This window comes from Leishmania infantum, chromosome 34 (genome assembly GCF_000002875.2).
Source record: "Leishmania infantum JPCM5 genome chromosome 34".
Taxonomy (NCBI): domain Eukaryota; phylum Euglenozoa; class Kinetoplastea; order Trypanosomatida; family Trypanosomatidae; genus Leishmania; species Leishmania infantum.
Window position 1 is genome coordinate 1,073,400 of NC_009418.2, and position 25,220 is coordinate 1,098,619.

General features: G+C 56.7%; 7 protein-coding genes across 7 annotated transcripts; all 7 read left to right on the plus strand.

The window, feature by feature from the left end:
* Positions 1 to 803: 803 nt before the first annotated feature.
* Positions 804 to 2,447, plus strand: LINJ_34_2510 (conserved hypothetical protein; the record flags this gene model as incomplete). Its single annotated transcript, XM_001468576.1, has 1 exon — positions 804 to 2,447. One exon carries the CDS (start codon positions 804 to 806, stop codon positions 2,445 to 2,447), a length of 1,644 nt encoding a protein of 547 aa, XP_001468613.1.
* Positions 2,448 to 3,644: 1,197 nt separating this feature from the next.
* Positions 3,645 to 5,363, plus strand: LINJ_34_2520 (conserved hypothetical protein; the record flags this gene model as incomplete). Its single annotated transcript, XM_001468577.1, has 1 exon — positions 3,645 to 5,363. The coding sequence occupies one exon, from the start codon at positions 3,645 to 3,647 to the stop codon at positions 5,361 to 5,363; it is 1,719 nt and encodes a 572-aa protein (XP_001468614.1).
* A 736-nt stretch (positions 5,364 to 6,099) lies between these two features.
* Positions 6,100 to 6,867, plus strand: LINJ_34_2530 (conserved hypothetical protein; the record flags this gene model as incomplete). The annotated part of the gene is made up of 1 exon (XM_001468578.1): positions 6,100 to 6,867. One exon carries the CDS (start codon positions 6,100 to 6,102, stop codon positions 6,865 to 6,867), a length of 768 nt encoding a protein of 255 aa, XP_001468615.1.
* Positions 6,868 to 8,625: 1,758 nt separating this feature from the next.
* LINJ_34_2540 (conserved hypothetical protein) lies at positions 8,626 to 9,981 on the plus strand (the record flags this gene model as incomplete). Its single annotated transcript, XM_001468579.1, has 1 exon — positions 8,626 to 9,981. One exon carries the CDS (start codon positions 8,626 to 8,628, stop codon positions 9,979 to 9,981), a length of 1,356 nt encoding a protein of 451 aa, XP_001468616.1.
* A 1,442-nt stretch (positions 9,982 to 11,423) lies between these two features.
* LINJ_34_2550 (conserved hypothetical protein) lies at positions 11,424 to 13,445 on the plus strand (the record flags this gene model as incomplete). Its single annotated transcript, XM_001468580.1, has 1 exon — positions 11,424 to 13,445. The coding sequence occupies one exon, from the start codon at positions 11,424 to 11,426 to the stop codon at positions 13,443 to 13,445; it is 2,022 nt and encodes a 673-aa protein (XP_001468617.1).
* Positions 13,446 to 14,637: 1,192 nt separating this feature from the next.
* Positions 14,638 to 16,851, plus strand: GPI16 (putative GPI transamidase; the record flags this gene model as incomplete). Its single annotated transcript, XM_001468581.1, has 1 exon — positions 14,638 to 16,851. The coding sequence occupies one exon, from the start codon at positions 14,638 to 14,640 to the stop codon at positions 16,849 to 16,851; it is 2,214 nt and encodes a 737-aa protein (XP_001468618.1).
* A 2,737-nt stretch (positions 16,852 to 19,588) lies between these two features.
* LINJ_34_2570 (hypothetical protein, unknown function) lies at positions 19,589 to 20,143 on the plus strand (the record flags this gene model as incomplete). Its single annotated transcript, XM_001468582.1, has 1 exon — positions 19,589 to 20,143. The coding sequence occupies one exon, from the start codon at positions 19,589 to 19,591 to the stop codon at positions 20,141 to 20,143; it is 555 nt and encodes a 184-aa protein (XP_001468619.1).
* Positions 20,144 to 25,220: the final 5,077 nt, after the last annotated feature.

The following is a 25,220-nucleotide window of genomic DNA, read 5'->3' on the forward strand; positions in this document are numbered from 1 at the left end:
GTTTGTTTGCATAGTCATGCGCGTCCCTGCTCGCGACCCCTTTGCCTGCGTCTGCACCTGTACGACGGAGAACTATCCCGGGCAAGCAACCCTGAACTGGGGGACACTCAACAGGCTGCTTGTGCTGCAGAGCTTGCGATCGCGTGATCATAACCGTTGCCCCTCTGCAGGCAAACTCTCTCAGTGCACCATCCTCTACTGGATTTGCGCAACGGCGCTACAACTGGTATCTCTTCCTCTGTTGCCCCCCCGTCTCTCTCCGGCGCCATAACCGTTCTTTACTATCGCTTGAGCCGCTATTGACGCGTCGCATTGCACACCGACCCTTGTTCTCCCCTCCTCCACGCGTGCTTAGTCGTCTTGCGCGTGGCGGCGGCACCGATCCTTTGCGCCCGCGGCGCGCCGTGCGTGCAGGAAACACAAACGCAAGCACAGTGCTCTGCTTGCCCGCCACACACCTGTGCAGGTACCTTCCCCCCCTTGATGGACACGCTGCACGCATTTTCTGAGCAGCATACCGAGCGCTCCTGTTTTTTTTTTCTGTTGGTAGCTTGTTTTACCTGCTCGCTGTCTGTGGCTGGCCTGGCTGTTGGCTACTCTGCATGAGCGAAAGCCCGGCGAAGAGCGGCGTATGCGAGCGCGTGTGTGTCGTGGACACTTCAACGTCACCGTGACTCACTTCCGGCGTTGCTCTGCGTGACCCACACTTTCAACGGTCCCGTCCTCTCTCCAATCGCTACTTTCCTCCCTCCCATTCGTCTCATCGTACACGGGCGATTGTGCCGCCGTTGCCGTTGAAGAAGATGGCTGACCATTCCGCTTCCTCGGCCGCGTCGCAGGGGGCTGCGAGCGCCTCTCAGCACCAGCGCATCCTCTTGCAAAAGCAGCTTACCGAGGTGCGCATGGAAAACACTATCCTGCGCCAACAGCTGTACCAAGTGAGCACTCTGCTCGACATCGCCGTGAGCAAGCTGGGTACTATGGGTGTGTCGCTCGAGACACCCATCGACATCCGCGCACTGCGCACGGAGGCGTTGCAACGGGCACATGCTGAGACGGCCCAGGCCCAATACAACGCAATCGGAGCCTCACCAGAGAGTGGCAAATCCCCTGCGCAGCATCACAGCAAGAAATTCCAGATGCGCCAGCAGCTGCGGGAGCACACAAGGGCGGTGCAGTGCTGCGCCTTTTCCGACAGCGAGGATCTCCTCATCGCCACTGGCGGCATGGACTGCCGCCTAATCGTGCAGAACTACTTAAGCGGGGCGAAGCTGTGGGATGCCACGGCGCACGAGGAGGCGGTGAGCGACGTCGCGTGGATGAATTACAACTGCCTGCTCTCCGCGTCGTACGACAATACGGTGAAGCTGTGGGATGTGAACGGCGGAACGACGAACAAGGACGTGCTGTACCAGTACACTACCCACGGTTTTGTGCTCTCTGCCATTCCGCTAGGACCGTCGCTGTTCGCTTGCGCCGACTCGCGACACAAGACGGCCATCGTTGACGTCCGTGTCGGCGGAAAGGGTATGGTGCAGGAACACGACTACCGCATCAACTCACTGAGCTATGACGAGGCCGCTCAGCAGCTGCTGATGGGGCAGAGCAACGGCGTTGTGTCAATTTGGGATATGCGGCGGCCTGATCAGGTTCTGTCCACCGCCAACAGCAGCATCGGTGGCATTTTGCCAGGTTCGTCTTCACCACCGCCGCCGCCGCTGCCGCCTCAGCAGCATCAGCATCAGCGATGTGGCTCCATAAACGACATGAACGGCGCTGTAGAAGGGGACGCCGCACCCATGACGACGCTGGAGGACGGCGCTGCGGGCGGCAGCAACATTCCCGGATCAAACAGCGGTCTCATGGCAAGCGGCAGCGCCAACAGCGTCGGCGGCCCACCCCGCTTCACCCGCGCCACGGAGATCGAGAATGAGCCGTCGCGCTCGCCCATCTCCTTTATTGCCCACTTTCACAGCGACGATGACACGTGTCGGCTTCTGTGTGTCTCGGGCGACAACATGGTGCGGCTTTATCGCGGCAACTTCAGCGCTTTCACCGGCGGCGGTCGCAAGGACGGCATCGGCCTTTATGTTTTGCGCAACGTCCTCGCAGGCGTGCCGACGCGCGGCAACGTTATGCGTTGCGGTTTCTGGAAGGGAGAGCGTGATAAGACGGAGATGTCGGTCTTCTTTGACGATGGCGAAATGGACGGCGTGTCTCGGCCGCCGCGGCGCTTGACAGAGTGCGACTTGCTCGTCACAGGCGGGCCCGACAACACCGCGCAGGTGTGTGACGTTACCGATGATGGCGGTGCGGTGGTGCTGGAGCGGCTGGAGGGTCATCGCGACCGCGTAACCGGGGCAACGGTGCGCCGCTCCCGCAAACCGATCATCGCCACGATGAGCGCAGACTCCACGGTGCGCATTTGGATGCCTGTCAAGTCCTGATGTGAGGCATGTGACAGTCGTGGGGAGGATTGCCGTGGGCGGCAGCCCGTCTTTGGGACGGGCTTACGCTGCATCTCTGCTTGTGTGCTTTCGTTTACGTGCCTCTGTGTGTGGGCGTGCTCCTGCGCGTGTGCGCGTGCGCATGATGTCCCCTTGACTGTTGCTTTTACGGACAGCGGCGCCTTGGTCTATTCGAGGACGCATGCTCATGCAGTGCGGCTTTAGGCACCGTGTGCCCTGTGCGACTCGCCGCTTCTTTTTTCTCGCTTGTTGCGCTCGTGCCTCAGATGGTCAACACACAGACTCACAAGAAAACGAGAAACACACCGTAGTGTTTTTTCTGGAATGTGAGCCCCATCCACTCTTTCCCAGTGACACCCGCACCTCGCCCCTTTCCACTGTCCCAGCAATGCGGTCGGCAAAACGGAAAACAGACATGTACACCCGGCCGGTGCCCGGGCGCGTGGTCTCTTTCCACACCGTCTGCTGTGCGCTTCGTTGTTTCGCTCCCTCTCTCACAAGCATACAGTTCATCGTCTCCTTGCGCCGCTTTCCTTCTCCCCTGCCAGGTCAAGCTTCAAGTGTCCCGGGGCAGCGGAGGACCCTCCCAGGCAGCCTTGCGAACAAATCCTCCACACACACACCTCCCTATATACGCATATATATCTATATACATACAGTTGCACACACGCGCTGACCGGCGAAGGCAGGCGCTTTTCTTTTCCATTTTACGCTTTCCTGCCATCACATCTGTGTAGCGTGGCACGCACAAGGTTGTCTCTCCCGCACGCATCACTGATTGACGCCACCACACCCTTCGACGGCGCACGTTTGATTTGCTTGCTTTCAGTTTCTGTGTCCATATTCACCTGCCTAGACTTAGATCTGGTAGCGCCGCTACCTGCTGCTGCGCGTGCGCTCCTTCCTTATTGTTTTATTTCGTCCGCTCTGCTTGTTAACCTGCAACCTGACTGCAAATCACCACTTCCTCAGCCGCTGCCGGACGTTGCCGTAGATCATCGAGTTAGGGACAGGTTGGAAACCACTGCGTCGTTTTCGTTATTAGTATTTTCATATACGGCTGCTTCGCGGTCGCGTCGCACCACCAGCGCAACTCCTGCCACGACAGTGGCCGTTGAGTGAAGTTACCCAGGCACTCACAGAAGGACAATGACCAACACTCATACACACTCACCAATGACCTGTGCACCACAGGTTCACCACTCTGCACCTAATATCCTTGCGTTTCACGATAGCCATCATGATTTGATAAAGGGCACACTCGCGCCCGACCTGCATGGCAACCTCCCGCGCCACCTTCGCAGTGTGATTCTGCAGACAAACCGGGCACCATTTCGGCTACCTGCTACGGGCGCGCCGCGGTCCTCACCGTATCGCACGCCGCAGTGGACTGAGCTCAGCGAGTGCATTCGTGAAGTGTCGCCACCTCCCTTCCCAGATGAGGATGTCCGTCGCCTCGCCGGATCCCGCGCAGAGCCGCTCTCTCACTCGCCATCGACGACGATGTCTTTGCCAGGATATGCGGTGGTAAGGCGCCTCGCAGATCTTTCTCAGGCGTCCGATGTAGACCCGGCAGCCATCACAGCCGCTCTGCGAGAGGCTGAGAGGGTGCTGGAGGTTCCCATGGACGCCGGCACAAACCGTGAATATGCACGCTGCAGCGGTGCGATGATTGCCGAGCGCTCCACAGACGAGGAGCGCTTACCTCTGAGTCGTGGGCGAGCGACATCGTCGGTCGCGTCATCCGCCTCTGCCCGGCTTCGCGAGGAGGATGCTCAATCGCGATGCCCGCGCCACCACCATGAGCACCCGCGGCATCAGCGCCACCACTGCGATGGGAGCCGTGCACTTTCACCTGAGCACGTCACTGCAGCCTCCGGATTAGGGGCAGCATCTTGCTTCCACAGCTCCTCACCCTGGGGTTGGCCAGCCCCCGCACCTGTCCTTTCTGGATCGCCGGCGCCGCCCCGTCCCGCTCCCACTGCAACAAATTCGCCAGCGAACAACCACGCCGGCCCCCATGCATCTTCCAGCACAGCGGGCGTTCTTGACCCCACCCTGCGTTGGTATGACGTGTACTACGCCTGGATGTTCTACTACCAGCAGCTGTACGCCGCACAGGCGCTGCAGGAACGGCAGCGGCAGCGCGCGAAGCGAGGGAAGAGAGAGAAGAGAGAGAGTCACCGCACTCCTCACGGCAGGCATGCTGTCTCTCGCGCAGCCAGCTCGGGGCCGGAAGCGTCGATGGGAAACCAAGAAGATGGCACCCACTATGCTCACGTGCTGCGGCAGCCTCGCGCCGTGGCACGGGTAGAGCGAGGTGGCGGTCCCGAAGGGGCCGTTCGTAGTATGTCCGAGGCTTCCGTGTCAATGAGTGCACAGCCGATTCGTCATCATTGCCCCATTTCACCTCCAAAGCCAAGCACTCACACCCGCGCGTCGCAAACACCACGGGTGCCGGGTGAGAAAAACGCAAAAGGTGACGACCGGGCAGCGCGTCTTCGCGCGGAGCTGCGCCGCCTCGAGGAGGAGTACGCGACCTTGTCGTCTTCGTTGGCCGATGTCGAAGGTGACGAGGCGCAGCCTCCGACCTGTGCTGATGGCCGCATCAGACAGTTTGCTGCTGCCTCTGCCGCAGGCGCGACCATCGCAAGACCGCAGCCAGCGTTTCCACCTGCACCAGCAGAGGCTCGCGCGCAGAGGGGTAAGTGGCTGGACAGCCGCGACGATGTCGGCCCAACCTCGCACCGAGGTTCTGCAGCTCCAGCGGAAACGTGGCAGGCTCTTTCGGAGCGTCAGCGCAACGAAACCTTTCACTCGATGGCGCGCGTCCGCGCAAGTCGTGGTCCCTCACCACAGCCGCTCTCACGTCAGCGACCACAGTGGCGACACTGACGGCGCACCGGCGACGGCTGCGTTTTTTTTTTTTCCTGCGGTGTTTCCGCGCAACGGTGCGACGTTACAAGGACGCACAGGAGAACTTGAGGAAAGAGGCAAAACACGTGAGTCACCGAAGCGCAGCACTCCAGCTCGCTGTGCCGTTGTCGCGCAGCCATGCCTGCAACACCGAAGACGGAAGAATGAAGAAGATCCGGAGGGGAGATTCGCACAGAGGGAGGCACAGAGCGACGGTGTCTTTTGTATGTCTGCCGTTCGACTTGTTTTCACGAGACACTTGAGGGAGCTGGAGAGGAGGTCAGTAGGGAGACGCCGATACCTCGCAGGTGCCATGTGCCCCGTTCGACACGCCGACAGCGGCAGAGCAGCCGTGAGTTTTGTATGCCCCCCCCCCTCCCCCGCCTATGACGCTGCTCTGCACTCGTGTCCAATCTATCCACGCATATTCTCTCCTTCTTTCAACTCCGTTCTCGATCCTTTCTCTTTCTCGCCGGAATCGCTCACACACCAGCTGCGCAGTCAACAACCGGAGGTGGATCACTTGACCTTCCGTGCTCATCCGCGCGTGCCGACTTTCTCTTTTTTTCCGTTATCCCCGAACGAACTCTGTCCCTTTTTCCCCTCCTGAGATTAAAATTTTTTTTCCTCCGTTAGTGACCCTCCTCATCATCGCCCACCCTTGTTTCTCCGAGTGAGCATTCCTTCCCATTTTCTCGTCTTCATCTGCATCACTATGTCGAACTGGGCAGATGCCGCGCAGGACGAGGAGCAGTACCAGGCAGCGTACGGCTCCGACGACAACGACAGCTTATCCGAGTACCAGGAGCCGAAGCCGTCATGGGATACTGCCAAGACGGAGATCACCTTCGAGGTGGACGCCGATGGCAACCGCTTCGAGGTGATGCGGAAGGTGCGCTCGTACCACGTCGATCGCCCGGTCACGATGGCGGACATTCGCGCGAAGCTCGCGCACTTTGGCAAGGGCAAGGGCGACCAGTCCACTCTCGTCTCGGCGGAGCCGCCGCTGGCGCTTGAGATGGGCTCAGTCGACCAGTTCGAGCGCGAGAGCCGTGCGGAGGTGAAGCGTATGATTCACGAGGCTAGCGGTATCGACGTCGCTGTCAAGGACGAGCACCTGCGTATTGTGCGCGAGATGGAGGAGAAGGCGAAAAAGGATCCAAGGGTAGTGCGCAGCGGCGCCGGCTCCACCTGGGGCGCGATTGCGTCCAAGTCTACGGACAACCGCGAACAGTCAACCACCGGCATCCGTATTCGCAACTTGTCCGACGACATCACGCAGGAGAACCTGTCCCGCATTTTCGAGGGTCGCGGGTGGATCACGAAGAACGTGCGCATTCCTCGCGGCGACAATAACCAGACGCGCGGTTTCGCGTTTGTGATCTTCGAGGAGGCGTGGATGGCGGATGCGGCCATCAAGGAAGGCAAGTTCCACTTCAAAAATGTGGTGCTGGACGTCTCGCGTGCCGAGACCCGCACGTAAGTTGCCGAGAATGCTTCTCCCCCCTCCGTTCCCTCCTCATGGAAGTCGACGCTTTCCCTCTTTTTGGGTATTCGTCTGGTGTGCGCGTGCGTGCGTATAAAGGGCTTGTCGCAGTGGGGCAGTGGTGTGTGTTTGTGTGTGCCGCATCGGGACTTGGTGAGTGCGCCGCTTGTGCGGCACTAATCGCAGCAGCCTCTGCTGTGCGCTGTCGCCGCGCATGTGGAATTCCCTTGCGTGCGGTGCCAGCCTGCGCCTAACTGGTGATGCGGCGAGGCGCCTGGAAAGGAAACAAATGGCGACGGTGAGCGATGCCCCCGTGAGACTTGTGACCGCCATTGCGGTCGGCTTCTCTCTCTGTTGTTGTTGGTGTTGGTCGTTGCTGGGATACTGACGTGTGTTGTGGGTGCGCCGGGGCGCTCGTGTTTTTCCCGACAGGGGCAGCGCGCGCGCTCTCGTGTGTTGGGGTTGCTCGCTTCGTTTTATTATCATTATTAAATGTGTGCCTCCCTCCCTAAGACGGAGAAAAAAAGCCAACAAAAACTAACCGAAGAGGACAACACAAGAGACACACGTGGTGCCGATGGACGCCAACACACAAATAACAAACGAGCCAAGAGAGACTGCCACACAGAGACCTTAAGACAGCAAAGGGCGCTGGGCGCAGCGAGTCGTGCGTGTGTGTGTTTGTGGTAGTAGTGGTGGTGGCGGTGGGAAATGCAGTATGCTACCACCGACTGTCTCGTGTGGCAGCCGTGATTCCGCCAAGCGACTCCGGCAGCGACAAGGCTGCGTCGCCTTTCGCTTTCTTGCAGGATACTGTTTGGACGCGCCATGAAGAAACGCAGGCTGTGGGATGCAGGTAGAGAAGACCGGCCAGTGGCGTGCGTTCCAGCCAGCTCTCCCACCTATGGCTTTTACCCTCTCGTCTTTGGTCTTCACAGGCCATGGCCATCGCGCCGTCTCTACCGTGACGCGTATCGACTCCATCGCACCTCCCAGCTGCATCGTGTGCCTGCGATCCCCTCTTTCAATCCCATCATCTTTCTTTTCTTGTCCTTGTATCACTGTATTTCTCTCGGCCTGCACACTCTTTTGCTTCGGCTTTTCAGCTGTGGAATCGGCAGTGGAGAGCGCAGACAAGCACGTACACGTGAACATAAGGAGCGGCAGCGTGCTTCGACTGTTTTGGCCTTGTAGGCGCGTGGGTTTGTTAGTTTACCTGAGTCTGTGGGCGTTCGTGTGCCGCACCACTGATACATACATAGACACAAACACACGGTGACACCAGTTTATATGCTGTGGTGTTCTGGGCACGGGACCCATCACCGGTGCGCGACCACTGCTCAACTCCGCACCCACCTTCATTTTTTTTTTTGGTAGCCCTGCGCTGATCTCTCTTCTTGCTGTGCCTTTCTGTCTTGCTCACTCTCTGCGTGTGTTCGCGTGTGTGTGTGTGTATCTCCGCTTATCGTGTACACTTGACGCGTGTCGTGCGGTAGAGGCCACGAAGGGTCGCTCGAAACGTTTGTGCGCGAGCATTTACCGTTTTCCAGGGTCCGTTGGTTCTTTGTGCGCCGCTCATTTGTGCTCGTCTCTTCTCGTAATAACCGTGCGTCTCCCTTTGTACTCCGTTGGGGCTCTCGGTCTCGCTTTCGGCCCCTGCCGTGTTTTTCTTTTGTCCTGCTTTGACCTGCCGTGCGACACGGTGTCGTACAGCGAGCGCATCACCGACAACCTCTCGTGCAAATTCCGCGCGCCATGTCTTCCAGGCGCGGCCGCCAGTGGCAATCACCGAGCGGGGGCGACGACAACGGCCTTTGGCGCGACTCATCTGCGAGATACTCCAGCAGAGCGCACACAAAGCCGCTGCGCTACGGCAACGGAGGTGGATTCCGCAGCAATGACTCCAGGAGGACAGTGGACACGTCGGACCGGTACTGCGACATGTATACACTTCAATGGGGCTGTGCATCGTCGAGTGATGGGGCGAGGGCCGCTCGAATCGGGGAGGTACAAGTTGGATCCACGTCTCGAGATTGCCGGCGACGAGACGCTAGTCGCGGCAGCGGAGTGAGTGGGCCGGGCGCCCGAGGAAGGAGTGTACGTGGTGGCAACAGGCAGTACGACGCGCCCTCCTCGTGGTCTACATCGTCCTACACCTACTCGTACTCAGGCAGTGACGCCAACAACGGCGACTCCTCGAGTGAAGAGAGAGCACGGGACCAGAATAGGGTCTATGCTGGCTCGCGTGCACGAAAGCGGCAGGAAACGAAATCGTCGCGGCCAACGCCACTCGGAAGTGCCAGATCCCCAATACGCGTCACGCCCACTGGGCCCCCTCCGCTGGACGCGCCGCCGCCCGGTGCGATCCGGTGGGTGGACGATGGCCGTAGAGGCAGAGAGGTGTACCGCGGCGAGAACGAGTCCAAGGCTGGCTCACTGTCGCGCCAGCACACCGACGCGGATGAGCAGGACGCTGCGATGATGAAGCCGGCGGCGTCGCTCCGACCCCTTTTGTCGGCCAGGACACCTTCACTGCAGCCGACTGGCATGCTGCGGCGTGTCATCGCAGCCGTTGCATACTACCGCGGTGTTCCTCCGCCGCCGTCCGTCCCACCGGAGGTGATTCTCGCTTTTGACGAGTACGTTTCGCGTGGGTCGGTGATGCTGAAGTTCGCTTCTCGTGGCCCGCCTCACCAGCGCTTCTTTGCGATTCGCTTCCTGGACGTCATGGCGGGCTCGATACGGTTGGGCTGTGGGCGGGCATATGACCAGCGGCCGAGCATTCTCCACGCGGTATTGTCATGGTATCGAAGCGCGTCCAGTCGGCGCATGATTCGCTTCTTGCCGCTGCACGACTTGATCGAGGTGAAGGCGGACGGGGCAGATCACCGGTACGTTCGCCGGCGAACGGTGCAGCCCGGCCTCTTACGTGGCCCACGCTCGGGACTCGTGACAACGTACGTGCGCGCTGACTTCATTGTGCAGTTTCGCTTCTGCTCACGCCTTTCGCGGGCAGAGGAAACACTGGCGCTTATGGCAGAAAACCGCACCCAGTATTTGGCATGGCTCGTGGTGGGCTCATTCATTAGCCAGATCGGCGAAATTTACTAGGACCGAAACGAAGAGCGTTGTGCCTTGAAAGGGTGGGGTGATGGCTTGTTGTGACACAGTGTTGCTATGTGTCTGTAGGCTTGTGCGCGCGTGTACGCTCAGTGCCGCACTCCTTTCTCACTTGGCTCCTCCACTTGGGCGACATGAGTTTCCCCTCCCTCCCCCTCCCCCCTGTGTCCTCGGAGGCGGTGCGTGCCCCTCGTTCTGCTGCTGTACAGCTCTAACTTTGTGTTCTTCCCTTCCCCCCTGTGTACCACTACACTTGTGATCGTGGCGAGGCCTCAGCAAGCTGCCTCCACCTTCGAATTCAACATGTTGATGATGCCGACGAGTAGAACGCCCGCGTTTACTGGAGTTCAGCTTCTCTCAAGCTCTGCCATTCGCCGCCTAGGTTTCTGTTCGACGCTATGCAACGAAGGCCGGCAGGGGTGGGGGTGTGGTAAGCTCGTAGTAGCAACTCGCCATGCCGCCCTTGCCTCACCTTGAGCAATCGTGGTAGGCAGCTGACAGGAAGGACACTCACGCCTGCACGTCCTTTATGGGGGGGGGGCATTGATGTGTCCTTTCTTTGTGTGCATGTGTATGTTTTGTTCGTTGGGTTTATGGCCGCCCCGCTGCGACGGTTTCCTTGTTTTGTGTGAACTGTTCGCCATCGTGTCGAATGCTGCCCCCGTGCTTTTGCGTAGGAGCAGCTGTAGTGACATAGTGAGTAAACACACCTTGAAGCAACCAACCGCGTTCTCGCCCTCTTCTTTCAACGTCCCCCTTCTCGCTCCCTGACCCCCTCCTTCTCTCGGATGTTCTCTCTCTGCCGCTTCATGCTATTTCTCACCCACGAAAAAAAAACTATATGTACACGCATATATCGTTCTTCACGGCATTGCCGCACGCGGCACTCTGCCACAGCCGCTTCGTTCACATCGCAGTGGATATTCACAAACGCGAACACACACACACACACACACACAGGCCGAGGGCACTGAAGGATCCAGCGCACTCGCTTGCACAGTGCTCGCCCCTCTCTTCTGCGTGGCTGTCTTTTGTTTTTCATACTTTGTCTTTCCGTTTTTTTCGCGAGCGTTTTGGGTTGGATTTGTGAGGGAGAAGGCGCGGGGGAGCGGTGGGGCGCCATGTTAACCCTTCTCCCCAACCCAATCTCACTTCCTGTGCGTTCCTGTCTTATGTCTTTTTGCCGTGTTTCAAACTGGTCACGCTTTTTTTTTGCCTCCCTCGCCATTACGAGAGCGCTTCTTCCCTGTTAGCGCCCAGCAACGAACAACCCTTTGCGAGTGCGCGCTTCTCTCTCGTCTCGCTCTCGTTCCCCATAATCTTTTCCCATTGCCCGTCGCACACGCACATAAGCTCATTCGCGACATCCACCATCTGCGCGCAACCACGAGAAATCGACGAGGGAACAACAACACCAACACAGAGAAGCAAAGATGCAGACAACTGCTGCCAATATGGTTGAGGTGGTGAGGCACTACACGGCGAATCTCCGTACTTTCTTCACCATCCCGCCGCTTTCCGAGTCCATGGCCGGCGTTATCATTCTCTTCGTCTTCATGAACAGCATGGCCACCTCCATCTGGATGTCCAACGCGTGGCCGCCATTCGTGTACCTTCTCTTCAACAATAGCAACCTTGCCGTTGGCGTTGTTGCGGGTGTCAACGGCTTCTTCGAGCTGTCCTGCGCTATTGTCAGCGGCCACATCGCGGACAAAGTCTGGGGCCCGTCTCACACGCTCATCTTTGCGGTACGATTGGGCATGGTGAAACTCTGCATTGTCGCCCTGGCAATCTGGATGAAGCATCATTGGCTGCTCATTGTCGCGCAAATGTTTGAGGGCTGCTACATGGGGCTGAACCTCACGTGTGTGGAGTCCGTGTTTGCGCAGTGCCTGCGCACGGGCGAGCGCGACCGACTCTACAGCTTAAAATTCAGCGTCGAGTCTGTCGGTCCCATTGTGGGGCTCATTTCGTCTCTGTTTCTCTACTTGATTGTTGGCACAGAATGGAACGTTCAGGTGCTGCAGATCGTCATGACATGCGGGGTGGCGCTGCACCTGATGTCCATGATCATCTTCTCGAAGTTGTTTGTGGCACTGCCGTCCCACCTAGACGAAAAGCGGAAGGCTGCCGCGGCGACGGATATTGTCCTCATCGACGACATCCACTGCGAGGGCGGTGGTGTGCCCAGCGCACCCGTTCGCACGTACAATGTGGAGGAGCGGCGTGTCACGGACGCGGCGGGCCATGAAGGAGAGGTAGATGAGGAGTTGTCGCCGTCGAACCTCGTGCAGAGCGACAAGACGGACACCACGGATTGCGCTCCCTCATCTATCACATACCCGACGAACAACAGTTGCTCTCCTTCGCTAGTGAGTCACTATGGGCCCTCAGTGTGTGCCACCCGCAGCACGGATGCTGCTTTGCTGCGGAACAAGCAGGGTACGACGGCTGTGGGGATGGAACCGTACCAGCAGGCCGCCTCGGCTGGCGAGGGAGCGACGAGCGTTGCGGTCGGTCCGGATAGCGCTGGCAACCCAACGTCGCTCATCCATACCCGGCAAGGTGGTCCAAGCTCACTAGTGGGCATCCACAACATCCCGGCCGGCACGCACATCGAGTACGTGGACCACGAGTACGAGGAGGCTTCCGCCTGCCGCCGCAGGGTGATGGACTGCTTTCCATTGCGTATCTACCCTATGGCCATTGTCGCGTGCGATGTTGTCCTTTTGTTGGGCAGCGGCATGATAACACGATACTTACCGCTGTTTTTGATGAAGAACTACAACGTGTCCCTGGCCACGATTTGCGTGCTGAACCTGTTCAACTCGTTCTTGATCACGCTTATGGCCATCATCAACGGTTTCATCGGCAAGCGGTACGGCCGCATTCGCGCTGCGATGCCACCCAAGGTGATCGGTACCTTTTTGCTGCTGTACATGGCGCTGGCGCAGAAGACGCGGTACGGTTCGAAATTCTGGATGTCCCTGGCGTATGTATTCCGCAATGCCTTGATGAACTGCACGGTTGGACTGTCTCGCGCGCTCATTATGGATTTAGTGCCCGAGCATCGCCACAGCCGGTGGAACGCGCTGGAGTCGGTGCAGTCTGCGGGTTGGTCGGGCTCGGCTATCCTCGGTGGCCTCATGGCGGACAAGTTCGGCTACGGCGCAGCCTTCGTCTTCACGTTCTTCTTCCACTTCTTTTCCACATCGGCGCTGGTACCTTTCACAGTGCGAAACGACGCACGCTTGCCGCAGCCGGTGCTCGTTTACGACGGTCCTCCTCCACAGACGTCGGTCCACGAACAAAGAACGCGGGGGCTCTCGTCACCGACGCGGATGCCCTCGCCGCCCCCGCTGACGACTACGACGAAAGTCGCGGTGGCAGAGCTGGCGACTGAAAATGTGCGCAGAATAGCTTCGTGCACTTCGGTGAATCGAGAAGCTGAGTAAGGCATATCGGAAGCGAACGTAGAAGAGAAAAAATGGCGTCTGCTGCGGCAGCCTTGCGCACCAAACAACAGCATGCCTGCTGGCTTGCGTGCTTCTCTCTTTTTTTTTGAAATCGCTACTCTGTTGCCTGTGGAATATATATGTATATGCATATACTCTCTCTGTATTTCGAAGGCCATATATATATATATATGTATTGATTTGTAGCGTCCTCCCTCACAGCAACGGAATGCCGCAGCAACAAGCTGCATGTGCGGGGAAAGGGGGCAGTAGGCTGAGGTGTGGAAGCCTGTAACGCGGTTTACCATTTCTTGTAAGTTTTCAGTCGACTCTTTTCCCAGTGCGACGATTATGTCGCGCAGAGGATGAGACGCTTTCGCCGACTGCAGCGACTACACAACGCTGCCGCTTTTCCCCTCCCTTTTCCAACAACAAAACAACGATAGCGACGATAACAAGAAGAAAACGTACAGAGCTTGTGGACACCAAAACCAACAGCAAAGTGGGGGGAGAGTCGATGGGGGTCGTGAGGGAAAACGACGAGGATGTTTCGCGCGCGTGCCACTCTCCGGGCCCTTCACGGGGCTGCACATCCACGCACGCAAACGCTTAGGCAAACACCGTGTAGGTGGGCAGCGGTGGTTTCAGGACGGACTAACCTGGCAGCAAGGACGAAGTGAGTGACGGGGTTGGTGGTGGTGGTGGCACGTGAGCGGTGTCTTTTAGGCAGACAGATTGACACCGACATCTCGGTTGATGGCCACCCCGCCCTTCCTCTGTCGTCAGCGCCTGCCATGGAAGCTGCTATAAGTGCCGACGGTCTACTTTCCCTTGGTGTTCTGTGTCTGTCTCTGCGCCGGCCGCTTCACTCACACCTTGCGCCTTTTATTCACCTTCCCGCCCCTCCTATCCCTCCCCCTCCCCGCGTCATGCCCATTTTGCGGATGCGCAGGCGAGAGTAGTCGCGGTACAACCAGCGGAAAGGAGGAGGAAACAGCCACAGAGAAGAAACCTCAAAACCGCTACCAAAACGACGCACGCCGCCAAGCCTGCCCTCTTCTTGTCTGTGAGACGGCGCTTCTTCGAAGCTCATGACATTACTCTGAAGACGTCTACCTGTTTTCACTGTTTATCCAGTTGTACGAAAAAAAAAACAGGTGCGCCGAGTGCTCTCTACATAGCGTACGGCGACATGCATCTTTTGGAGCGGCGGCCGAGCGCTTCGGGTGTGCTACTTGCCTTTGCCGTTGTCGTGCTCACATGGGTGGCGGCGGCAGTGATGGCTCCCTCGCACCCCTATGCAGCTAATACGTCGCGCCGGTACTCAATGATGGTCGAAGAACTGACGGGCAGTCTCGATGAGAGAGGCACCACCCCTACTCTGGTGTCCGTGGCAATGGAGATGTCTCTGACGCTGCCGGCGAAGCCTGGCGCCGCCGCGGTGTGGGAGGGCGACGCCGAGGCGAACGAAATCGACGACGCCGCAGTCCAGCACTTGACTTTTGACGATGACTTTGACCCAATATGGTACTACGTGCTGCGTCGCCGCGGCTTCGAGCGCCTTGAGTGGTGCGGGTGCGGCGGCAAGTGGCGGCCCGAGTGGTCCATACCGAAGGCACACCAGCGCCGCGGCGGCGACGCGGCGGCACTGTCAGCCGAGCATGAGAGTAACAGCGTTTTGTTTGGCCGTCTGCGGCGCCTTCTCGCTCACCACGCCGTTTGCACCTACTCGTCTGTCTCCTTCTGCGGCGCCAGTCACGAACGGGGCGCGGCGAGCCAGTTTCAGTGGGCCGCTCAGTTTGTGTCGACTCTGACCTCGTCGCCACTGAGCTGGACCGCAGCGACGCCCCGGCACTCGCGACCAAACGGGATCGTCATTCAACGCGACTCCTCACACGCTAGCGGCGGCGAGGATGCGTACTGGTGCTCGTACCACCTCGTCTACCACGACACTCTATGCACGCAACACGTGAGCCCTCTGCTCAACGGCGGCCGCTCCGGCCGCGGCGTGCAGGAGGGGCTGCCTCGAGGCATCTTCAAGGCAGCGTTCCCATCATTCGTTAAGTACTTTGGCGCCCCGTTTCAGCATTTCACCGTGAAGGCGACTCAAGAGCGTCTCCCTGGGAACAGCGCGGCTGCGCAGCCGCCGACGGTGCGACTGAAGGTCGAGGTTCGCATGAGCATGGTGGTAGGTGAGGCGTCGGACTTGGAGGCGCTGAGCGAGGTGTGGTCGCGCGAACTGCCTGCCTACGCGCGGGATGGCCGCCTTCAGGTGCACATCGGCCCTGGCGGGCTCTCTCAACACCTGCGCAGTGCGCTACCAACCGCGGCGATAGTTTCGTCCCCGAACGAGGGGCAGGCGAAAGCGACGCCGCAGCGGCAGGCGTCGGCCTCTGCGAGTCTGTTGTCTCGGATTGGCTGCTCCCCAGAGGTGCAGTACGAGGTGCGTACCCACGGCAAGGATCACGGCTATTTGACCGTGAATCTACAGCCGTCTCTAGTCTTACTTGACGCCCACGCTGGGGTAGACGCTGAGAAGCGCGAGGGCTCGGACGGTGCCGACGAGGAGTCGGCGCTGCAGCACTCGTTCCTCCTCCGCGAGGGCGACGTGGTCCGCACCCTTCTGCTTTTTCCTCTGCATCTTGTGCGCCCTTCCCTGTACAACATGGAGTCTCTACTCGGCACCACGTGCATTGTCCACGCTCACGCGGACGTCGTCTCCAACACGCTAGCAGTTCTCCTCGAGACGACCGTAACGCCGGTGCACGTCGCCGCCTACGAGGCCGCGTACGCGCATGCCCGACAGTGCCACGAGATGGCCGGCGGCGGCGGCACCGGTGGCCGAGCCTGTCGCGCTCACGACGGTGTCCTGCTCGGCCGATTCCAGCTTTTCTTCGGCTGGTCGGCGCTGGGGGATATGCCGCCAGACGACAACAGCAACCGACTTGTGCCGCAGCCTGTTGTGGTAATTCGCCGCGCGGGGACCTCGGCGGACCTCGGCGCGGCGGAGACGTCATCCCAGTCGGATTTCTGTCACGCTCAGCGTCGCCACGTCGCTTCGGTCGGCTCTATACCCCAGCTCGATCACGAAGACAGCCTCGCCGCCTTCCAGCTGCTCAGCCGCAGCCACGGGTGGCGGGACGACAAAAAGGGGTCCCTGTCTGCCGCGCTGGCGAATCTCAAGGAGGATGACGCATGCATTTACTGGGTGCGATCCACCGTGTCGAGCGGGACGACGATCCCAGGCCCTGATGGCGCCATGATCTTTAATGTGCTCTCGCTTGGGCTTTTTTTCTTGGCTGTTGCTGCAGGCATGCTAACGCGGCTGACAAGGCGCTTGACGTGCAAGAGAGAAGATCTCGTAAATTTACTCCCGCAGGAAGGCGCCACCACCGTCGTCAAGTGATTCCTCTTTCCAGGACCTCCCACCCTCTCTCTCCTCACCGTCCCAGCATGTGAAGACGGTACGAGATCTGCACGCTTCATCTTTTTTTTTGTTCGGCTTTTCTACGGGTCCGCGAGCCGACTATGCACCGGTGGCTTCGTTTCGCTCCTGCGGTGCCTCGGTTTGTGGGACCGACAGGGACTGGTTGGGGGCACACGGACGCACTCTGGAGAATGTGAGCGCCACAGTGCAATGCGTCGCTGACGAATAGTACCTGGTGGAGGTGTTTGTATGTGTACATGTGTGTGTGTGCGCGCGTGCGTCGGTGCCGTTTCGTGGTGTTCTTGCTGCTGCGTTTATGTGGCTACTCCAATCACACCCGCCCGTCGCTCCCGCTCACCTCCCCATTTTTTTTTTTCGTTCCGCCCGCGTTGTTGCCCATGTAATCGAAGGCGCCAAAAGAAGAAGTAACTCTACACGACATGTCGCGGGACAATGATTGCTAACACCACAGCACATCGGGCGAGGAAAAGAACGCATGGCAATCCCTTCTCTTTTCTTTTGAGCGCTTGCTGCGCGTGGAGGTGCTGACGCCGGTATCCCACGGGCACATGCGCGTTTTTCCAGTCGCGGGCCAAATACAGCAGTGCGCAGCCCACACTCGCGCGCTGGCCGAGCACTCCATCGTTCAATACAGGACTCTCATGCACTTCACGAGCGGCTACATTCAGCGCTTTCCATCTCCGCAACTCGCCACACTGTTCACTCTTCTCTTCCGACCCCTCTCCGTTTGCCTGCTCTCCATAAACGCACCGTTTGCGCAACGTCGTTGATGTCTCGCTCTCTCCCTTCCCGCCGTGCGTGAACGCGTCTCTCTCGGTGCCCATGCCACTTCCTTGCTCTCCTCTCCCTCCCCCCCGACACCCGTACACCACATATTTTCTCAACCTCACACGCACGCCGTCCTCGTGACCTGCACCTTCTCGTGTCGCTGCGCATACCTGCACTTCCTGTAGATTTTTCTCTGCCATTATTTTTTCACGCTCACAAACAAGCAAACAAACAACAACAAAAAAAGCGATAAGCAAAGGGTTTTCTCAAACGCGCCGCCAATTCCGTCAACCACTGCGACGACTAGTGTACCAAGCTATCTTCCCTCCCTTCCCCTCCCCATTTTAAGGCTACCACAGTTGTGCCTCTGATCCGGTGTACGCGCTGTTCCTCCCCCTTTTTTCTGTTTTCCTTTCTGTTTTTTTTTTTCTTTCTCTCTTCGCGGTTATTGGTTGTCCCCCTTCCCATCTTGGGTTTTTGTTTTGGCTTGTCTCTCTATCTACCCCCTCTCTCTCTCTCACTCACTCTCTCTCACACACAGACACACACAACCTCAGCTACGCCGCTCCGCGACGAGAAAGAAAAGGCGAGGGGGAACACAGCAGGAAGGACACCACTTCACATGAAAAACAACGCAAAAAGGCAACGACAACAGCAGTAAAAGACGCTCCTTGTACGCACTGTTTCGAACTTGCTCTGCCTCCTTCCCTCCTTTGTTACCTATCCTGCTCTTTTTTTTTGTTTTGCCCGATTATCGCGTGCTGAGAGACGGACAGCGCACAAAGAAGGGCAGAAGAGAGAAAGAGTGCATGTTCTGCCGCAGGAAGGAAACAAGGATACGAGAGAAAGCGCACAAGACAAACCCCCAGTAGCGTCTGAGGATCAAGTGAGCGCCACGTCGTGGTCTCCAGCGCACTAAGAGGACAGCTCGCTGAAGGCACACAAAGCGCTCGCGCACAGCCCCATCCATTTTCTCGCCCCTCCCCCTCTCCTTCCCAGTGCAAAAAGCCACCGTCAACAAAAAAAATCAAAAAAGGGACACGCGAACAGCGTCGGTCTATCCGCCTGCGTGCGTGCTGATCTTGCCATTTTTTATTATTATTTAAAGAAGGATCTGTGTCTCGCGTTTTTCTTTGTTTTTCTTCGGTCTTTCTCACTCTTTTTTTTTTCGTTTTTTTTTTTCTTTGTTTGTTTCGATTGAACAACTCCGCTCTTTTTCTTTTTTTTTCCCCCATTAGCATCAAATATCACTTTTTTCGCTGTTTCCTTTTTTTGTTGTTGTTGTTTCGGTCCTCTTCCACTCTCACCGTCGTGGATATCATCGCGTTCTCCTCCATCTATCTTTTTTTTATTTCGTACTTTGATTGTGCCTTCGAGCGTTTCGCTGCCGCATCTCTTTTTTTTTTTACTTTGTTGTGGTTGTGCTCCTCCTTCCTTAGTGGATGCGATTGCACAACGCGCACACAGCAAAGAAAATAAAGACTGGCAACGGCGCGTTAACTCACGAGCGTACGTGCACGCACAGATTCACAAGGTAACGGAAATCTTTATCTGCTTGAGCCGAGACACAAGAGACCTGTCGAAGGGAAAAGATTTGTTATTCAGGCGTCACAGAAGCACCAAAAAAGGAAAAATGAGCCGTCTTACCTCTGCCGCATGCCCGCTGTCAGACTGCACGCTCGCGGTCGACAACGCCGAGAACATTCGTAACAGCAAGGATGCCGCCCCGTTGGGCCTGAAGGTTGCCACTGCCGCAACAGTAATTCCAAGTACTCCTCGCCAACGCGCTTTACTGCGGAGTGTCAAGGCCATAAGCCGCACGTCTGCTGCGGAGACGGTCACCCTGTCTGCGTGTCGCGAGCGTGTTTCCGGCTTCGGATACCACAAGCACGTCACCGCTTCGACGACTGCTGTGAACACCGCCGCAATGATGCCGCTCTCCGCCGCGTGTGTGGCTTATTGCTCTTCCTCGCTCGACAGCCACGTCTTCTCCAAGCCCTTCACGCCTGCCTCGACGCCGCACCGCAACGACCCGTACTCGCCGTGTCTGCTGAAAAGCTGCTGCACCCCGGAGGACAGCTTCTACGCGTGCTACAGCGAAGTGGATGAGACTCCCGCAGTGGTGGCAGTGAATCCTGCAAACACGCCGATCCGCTCGCACGTCGTGGGCCAGAAGGCTGCTCTGCCCACCGAAACTCAGGCGCTGCTCAAGTTGCTTTCGAAAGCGACCGCCTCCACGTCGCCCTTCATGTCCCCGATGGCGACGCCGCTGAAGACGGCTGACAGCATGGAGCAGTCTCCCGCGTCTTTGATAGCGGGTGGCGGACTGACTACAGCGCCGTCGTTATCCTCCACGCCGGAGCGCGCCGCCTCGCCGTCATCTCGGCAGCCGCCCGCCACCTCGGCCCGTGTGATTCGAAAGGTGGTGAGCTGTGGCGTGGACCGCACCTCGGGTCGCCCGGTGCCAAGGCCGAAGGACTAGGTGATGGTGGCTGCCCGGACCATGTTTTTTTTTTTGTTCCCGACGCTGAATCGCGCCTTCGCGCAGGAGGAGAGAGAAACATGGCCGGGTGCTGATACTGATACATACATATATATATATGTATATATATATAGATCGATGCGGCAACGGGAGAAGCGGCGGATGAGCGGAGAATGGAAATCCACCAATGATGCCGGTCTGATTTCATGTGGAACTGAAGTCGACAAGGCGAGGACCAACAACAGCGACTAAAAGGAATAGAGAAGGAAAGCGAGAACAGAGAGGTCACAGGCAAGCGTGCGTTGTGTTACCTTCGAAGTGATTTTGTTCTCTGCTGTTCGACGGACTTTTATGTGCGCGTGTGTTCATGTTGACGTCTTCTCCATGCCGCACTTCGCCAAGCCTTCCCTTTCCCGGCAAACAAGCACTCTTACCGCACCCGCATTTTATTCTTGGACGCCTTCCCCCCCCCACCTCCCGCCGATTTTCCTTTGATTCCATTGAACCCTCTTCCCACGGTTTTTGGGTTTGTGTGCTGGGTGCAGGTGTGTTTGTGTGTGTGCCAACGCACCGCTGGTGCGCGTAGAGTACGGTGTCTGTGCTTTTTTTTTTGTTGATGCGTGTATGTGTATGCGTGTGTGTGTTCGCACGCGTTCATTTCGTTTTTTTTGTCGTCTTTCTTGCCACTTTTTCTTCCTGTACAAGCACTGAAGACCTCTTGCTTGCTTTCGTCTCTGCCCACTCCGTCTTTCTCTTCACATGCATATGTGTGTGTATATGCGTGTGCGTGTGCGCGTGTGTCTGTCCGTTCGTCGTTTCCTGCCCTCGAGCTCACTGCTTCGGACGACCATGCACGTGGGAGGGAGAGGTGAGGAGGGGATAGGAGGATAGGGGGAAGAGGTGGCGCGCGTACTCCCTGTCTCTCTCTCTCTCTCTCGAAATGCTGGCGCATACACACGCACGCACGCCCAAACACACAAACTAGCTATGCTGTCTGATTTCTTTCTCGTCCTTCTGGCTTGAACCACGCACACCCCGCATCTCTCGCTTTCTTTTCTTCTTTTTTTTTGTTGTTGCTTTCAACGATTTATCTGTTGGTTTCATGTTCTCTGCCGCATCATGTCTATCGCTGTTTTGTTGCTGAGCACAGGCGTACGCACGCTTCCTGTCCCTCGGCTGTCATTCCTGTGTGTGCGTTTGTGCTTGTGTGTGCCTGTGTTTGCGGCTATCGGTGTTCGACTCGCTTTGTGACTTTTTTTTAGACCCCCTCCCCTTTTTTGTGCTGATTCTCCTGTTTCTTCTCTTTTGCCTTTCTCCCCGCCTTGCCTCTTTCTCGTTCATCGCCGACGCGTGTTGTGTTGTGTGTCTCTTCCTGCCCTCCTGCTCTGTGTTAGTCGACATCGAAACGGAGATGGAGGAAATAAGCCCATGATGATAGCGATGGCGGCGGCGGTGGTGCGACAACGCGTTCTTTTTCGTTTTTTTTTTGCCGACTCTCTCTCCATCACGTACTCTAGCGTTAACGGATTTTAGTTTTCTTTAAATTCGCAAGCAGGAGAGGAGGCGGTGCTCCGTCTCTTCTCCGTTTGTTTTCTTCCTTTCTTTCATCTCTTGTGCGTCTTTGTCTGCGACTCTCTCTCTTTCTCACTGCCCTAATGTTTTTTTTTTCCTCACGCCTGACTAGCACCCCCACCACCAGCGTAGCTACAAGGGCAGACGACGTCCACTTGCGTACGCACGTTTCCATCTTGTCACTATCCTCCCCCTTACCCCCGCACACATACACACATACATACATACACACCCAACTACCATGCCAAGGCATTTTATACAATGGTGGTGTCGCTCTACCTCTCTGTGGTTTTCATTTCGTTCTTCTCTTCGTGTTTGTCGGTGGCTTGTTCCTCGCTTGCATGCGTAGATGTGCTTGTCTGCGTGTGCGTGCGACTCTCTCTCTGTCTTGTTTTTTTTTTCCTCCTTTTTTTTTTTCGCGCCTCCGGATCAAACGTGGCGCGAGAGTGCCTCTTGTTCTCTAGGAAATTCGCCATCCTTTTCTTTTGTGGACGGTTTCCCTGAGCTTCGACTCATCATATATCGAACTAGCAGCAAACGCCAAGAATACATATCCACATCTGTACATGTGCATGGGTATGCCGGTGTGCTTGTGAGTACGTGTAGAGTGTGTCATTTTGTCTTCTGTATTCTGATGCTCTCTTTTTCTGTTCGGCTGTTCTGCCCTCCCCCCTCTTGTTCTGTTTTTTTAGGTTCTTGCGGGCGTTTTACGGTTTCGGGACTGGTAGGCCTGCGCGCTGTTCATTCCCATTGGTACAATTGTGGCGTCAGGTCGGACTGAGGAACGGAAACAACAACGAAAAAAAAAACGCAGTGCCTACAGGTCGTGCGCACGGCTTCAACCCCACCTGAGAGATGGGCGAGCCGAAGATGAGAGACGCGCAAGAAAACAAGGCAATCATGCAGGAGAGCTCCTTGGCGTTTCTCACGAAAAAAGAGGTTCATGAGGGGTAGGGTCCGTGTAGTTGTGAGAATAGGAACCATAGCGGACCTCGCATACTGGCTGCGTCTCCTCCCATGTTATCCCACACCCTCCCATCGCAGATGTGAACAGAAGCTTGACGCATCAAGGAAATGGATGCTGTAGCCTTGTCTCTGCACGTGCCGTGTATCCACAAAGAGAGACAGATCAAGTAGAGGGAAGAGGCAACTCTCGGAAACCCAGGCTATTTTTTTTTACGTTTTTTCTCATGTTTTTCTTTGCTTTTTTTTCGAGGGGGGAGATGGCGGGGGAGATGGAGGAAGCTCACCATCACGCGGATTGCCACACGCCTAAACACACACACACACACACTCACACGTGTAAGTGATGACTATGCACGGCGAGCGGGCGAGCGAATAAGGTGAATGCCAATCCGATCAGATCCTTCATCTGGTAAGCGATGAGACCAAACAAAACCATGAGACAGGAAACAGTTCTCACACGAGGCACGTGCGCCTTATCGAGCCGAACAGCTGTGAGTGATGCAGGCTACGCTCTCCTTCCCTCCTTTCACCATCTCCTCCTTCATCTTTAGCACGGCTGGGTTATCCACATGTTCATCTCCGATTTTTACGTTTTGCATTTTTTCTTTGGAGCTCTCCATTGTGTCTTTCTCACTGCCTCCGACCCCTGCACGACATCACACACAAGTCAACTCTGCACACCGTAAGGTTTTCGTTTTTTTCCTTTTTCACGCTGCGTTTTTTTTTTGTTGCTGATTTTTATTGTTCTTTATTTTCGTAATCGCTCTCTCCTTCTTGTCGCAGTTCCTGCCTGACTGCCTCTGTTTCCTCTCTGTGGTGTGTGTGTATGCGGGGGGGTTCCTCTTTTATTGACATGTGTGCCCTTTCCCCCGGCGTACGTGCGCGCGTGTGTGCGTGCGTGTGCCAGTCGTTTTCTGTCTCCTCTCGATTTTCTTTTTATTCCTCCTATTTGGATTGCTCTTTCCGAAGTCGATCTGTTCGTGCTTCTTCTCTTTTCACATATGCATGCTATGATGAAGACGTGCCTTAAACCGTGAACGCTGACAGCTAATTCTCGCGCTTTCTTTCTTGCACTTACCACCTCCTCTCTTTCCTATTTCGACAGGTGAATGCACCGGTTCCTGCGGAAATAACACCTTTTTCCTTGCCTCTCGTATGTTTTACATTGGTAAACATTTCTCGGGACACAACGGTGCGACGAGATCGAGGGCTGACGAAGATGCGTTCTCTTTTTTTTGGTTTCCAGTGCAGAAAGCTGAACAGACGTGGTGGCACCGCACTCTCGTCCCTACACAAAATCACAGCATATACGTGTATGAATACTCTTGTATAAGTGAAGCACTCTCTTCCTATTGGTATGGCCTCGGTGTAAGCGGCACGATCGCGCACACCCCAGAAGCTGGATATCTTGAGACGAATACGCTGACTCGCTCATGGCCTCGGTGTAGCCCTCTCTCCCTGCTTCCAAGTTCCACCTCTTTCCCTCACGCTGGCGAAGGAAAGGGCGCATCTGCGTCGATCTGTTATTTTTAGTTCAAGCGGCCGTAGCGAAACGATAAAAGAACAAAAATACACTACGAGGTCCACGTGCAGTGGACGACAATACGAAGATGCACGCACGCACGCACGCGCGCACACATATACAGACACGTGCGTACTGGCAAATTCAACCAGGAGAGAAGAAAGAGGAGCCAAGTGATAGATTGTACAACGGAAGCTGAGAAAATTAAAGCATGCGCAAAAACACACAAGCACATCAGCGAAGATGCGACGCCACCATCACCGTCGACTGTGGTGTCTCCACTGCGACGCACTGTGAGTGATGTGCGCTTTCCTCCTCGTCACGTGTGCGAATGTGCGTGCGCGTGCGTTTTTGTTCTTTTCTTTGGGTATATCACGAACCCCAAAAAAAAATTGTTTTCCCCATACAGCAATCGACCGAGCGTTCAAAGAAGCAATGGCCGAGGAAGGCGAGGAAATCGGCCACATAAAGCGATGAGGCTAGAACGCTCGATAAAACGAAAAGGATTTCTTTTTGCACTTCGCTTGGCTTCTCCCCCCCTCCCAGCGTCTTCTCCCTCTTCCTCTTTCTCCATACCCGCAGAGAGCGATGAAGCTGTGGTGCGTTATGTGTGTGTGTGTCTTTAGCACATACACAAGCGCGTGCACAGGCGGTAGAAGTGCCCTTCTACGCGAACAACAACAACAAAAAAAAACGTAGAGAGCCTGCGCCGAGCTCCTTCTTGGTGTCATGGCGCGGCGGTGGACAACGGCGTCTTCATATGTGTGTGTGTGCGCGTGTGTTTACGCTTTTCTTCGTTTCTTATTTGCTTCTGTGCTTGTGTTTAGTTCTACTCCAAGCGGAACGCAAAGCGAAGAGGGCGCCCATGCACCTTCTTGCGCTTTTTTATTTGGCGTTTCCTTTTTTTTTTGTTTGCTTGCTTGCTTGATGCTGTCTGCATCCCATCACATGCGCCGTGTGTGTTTCTTCGTTGTCATCGAAAGTGGTAGCGGATAAACACATGCAAAGGAACGGGGG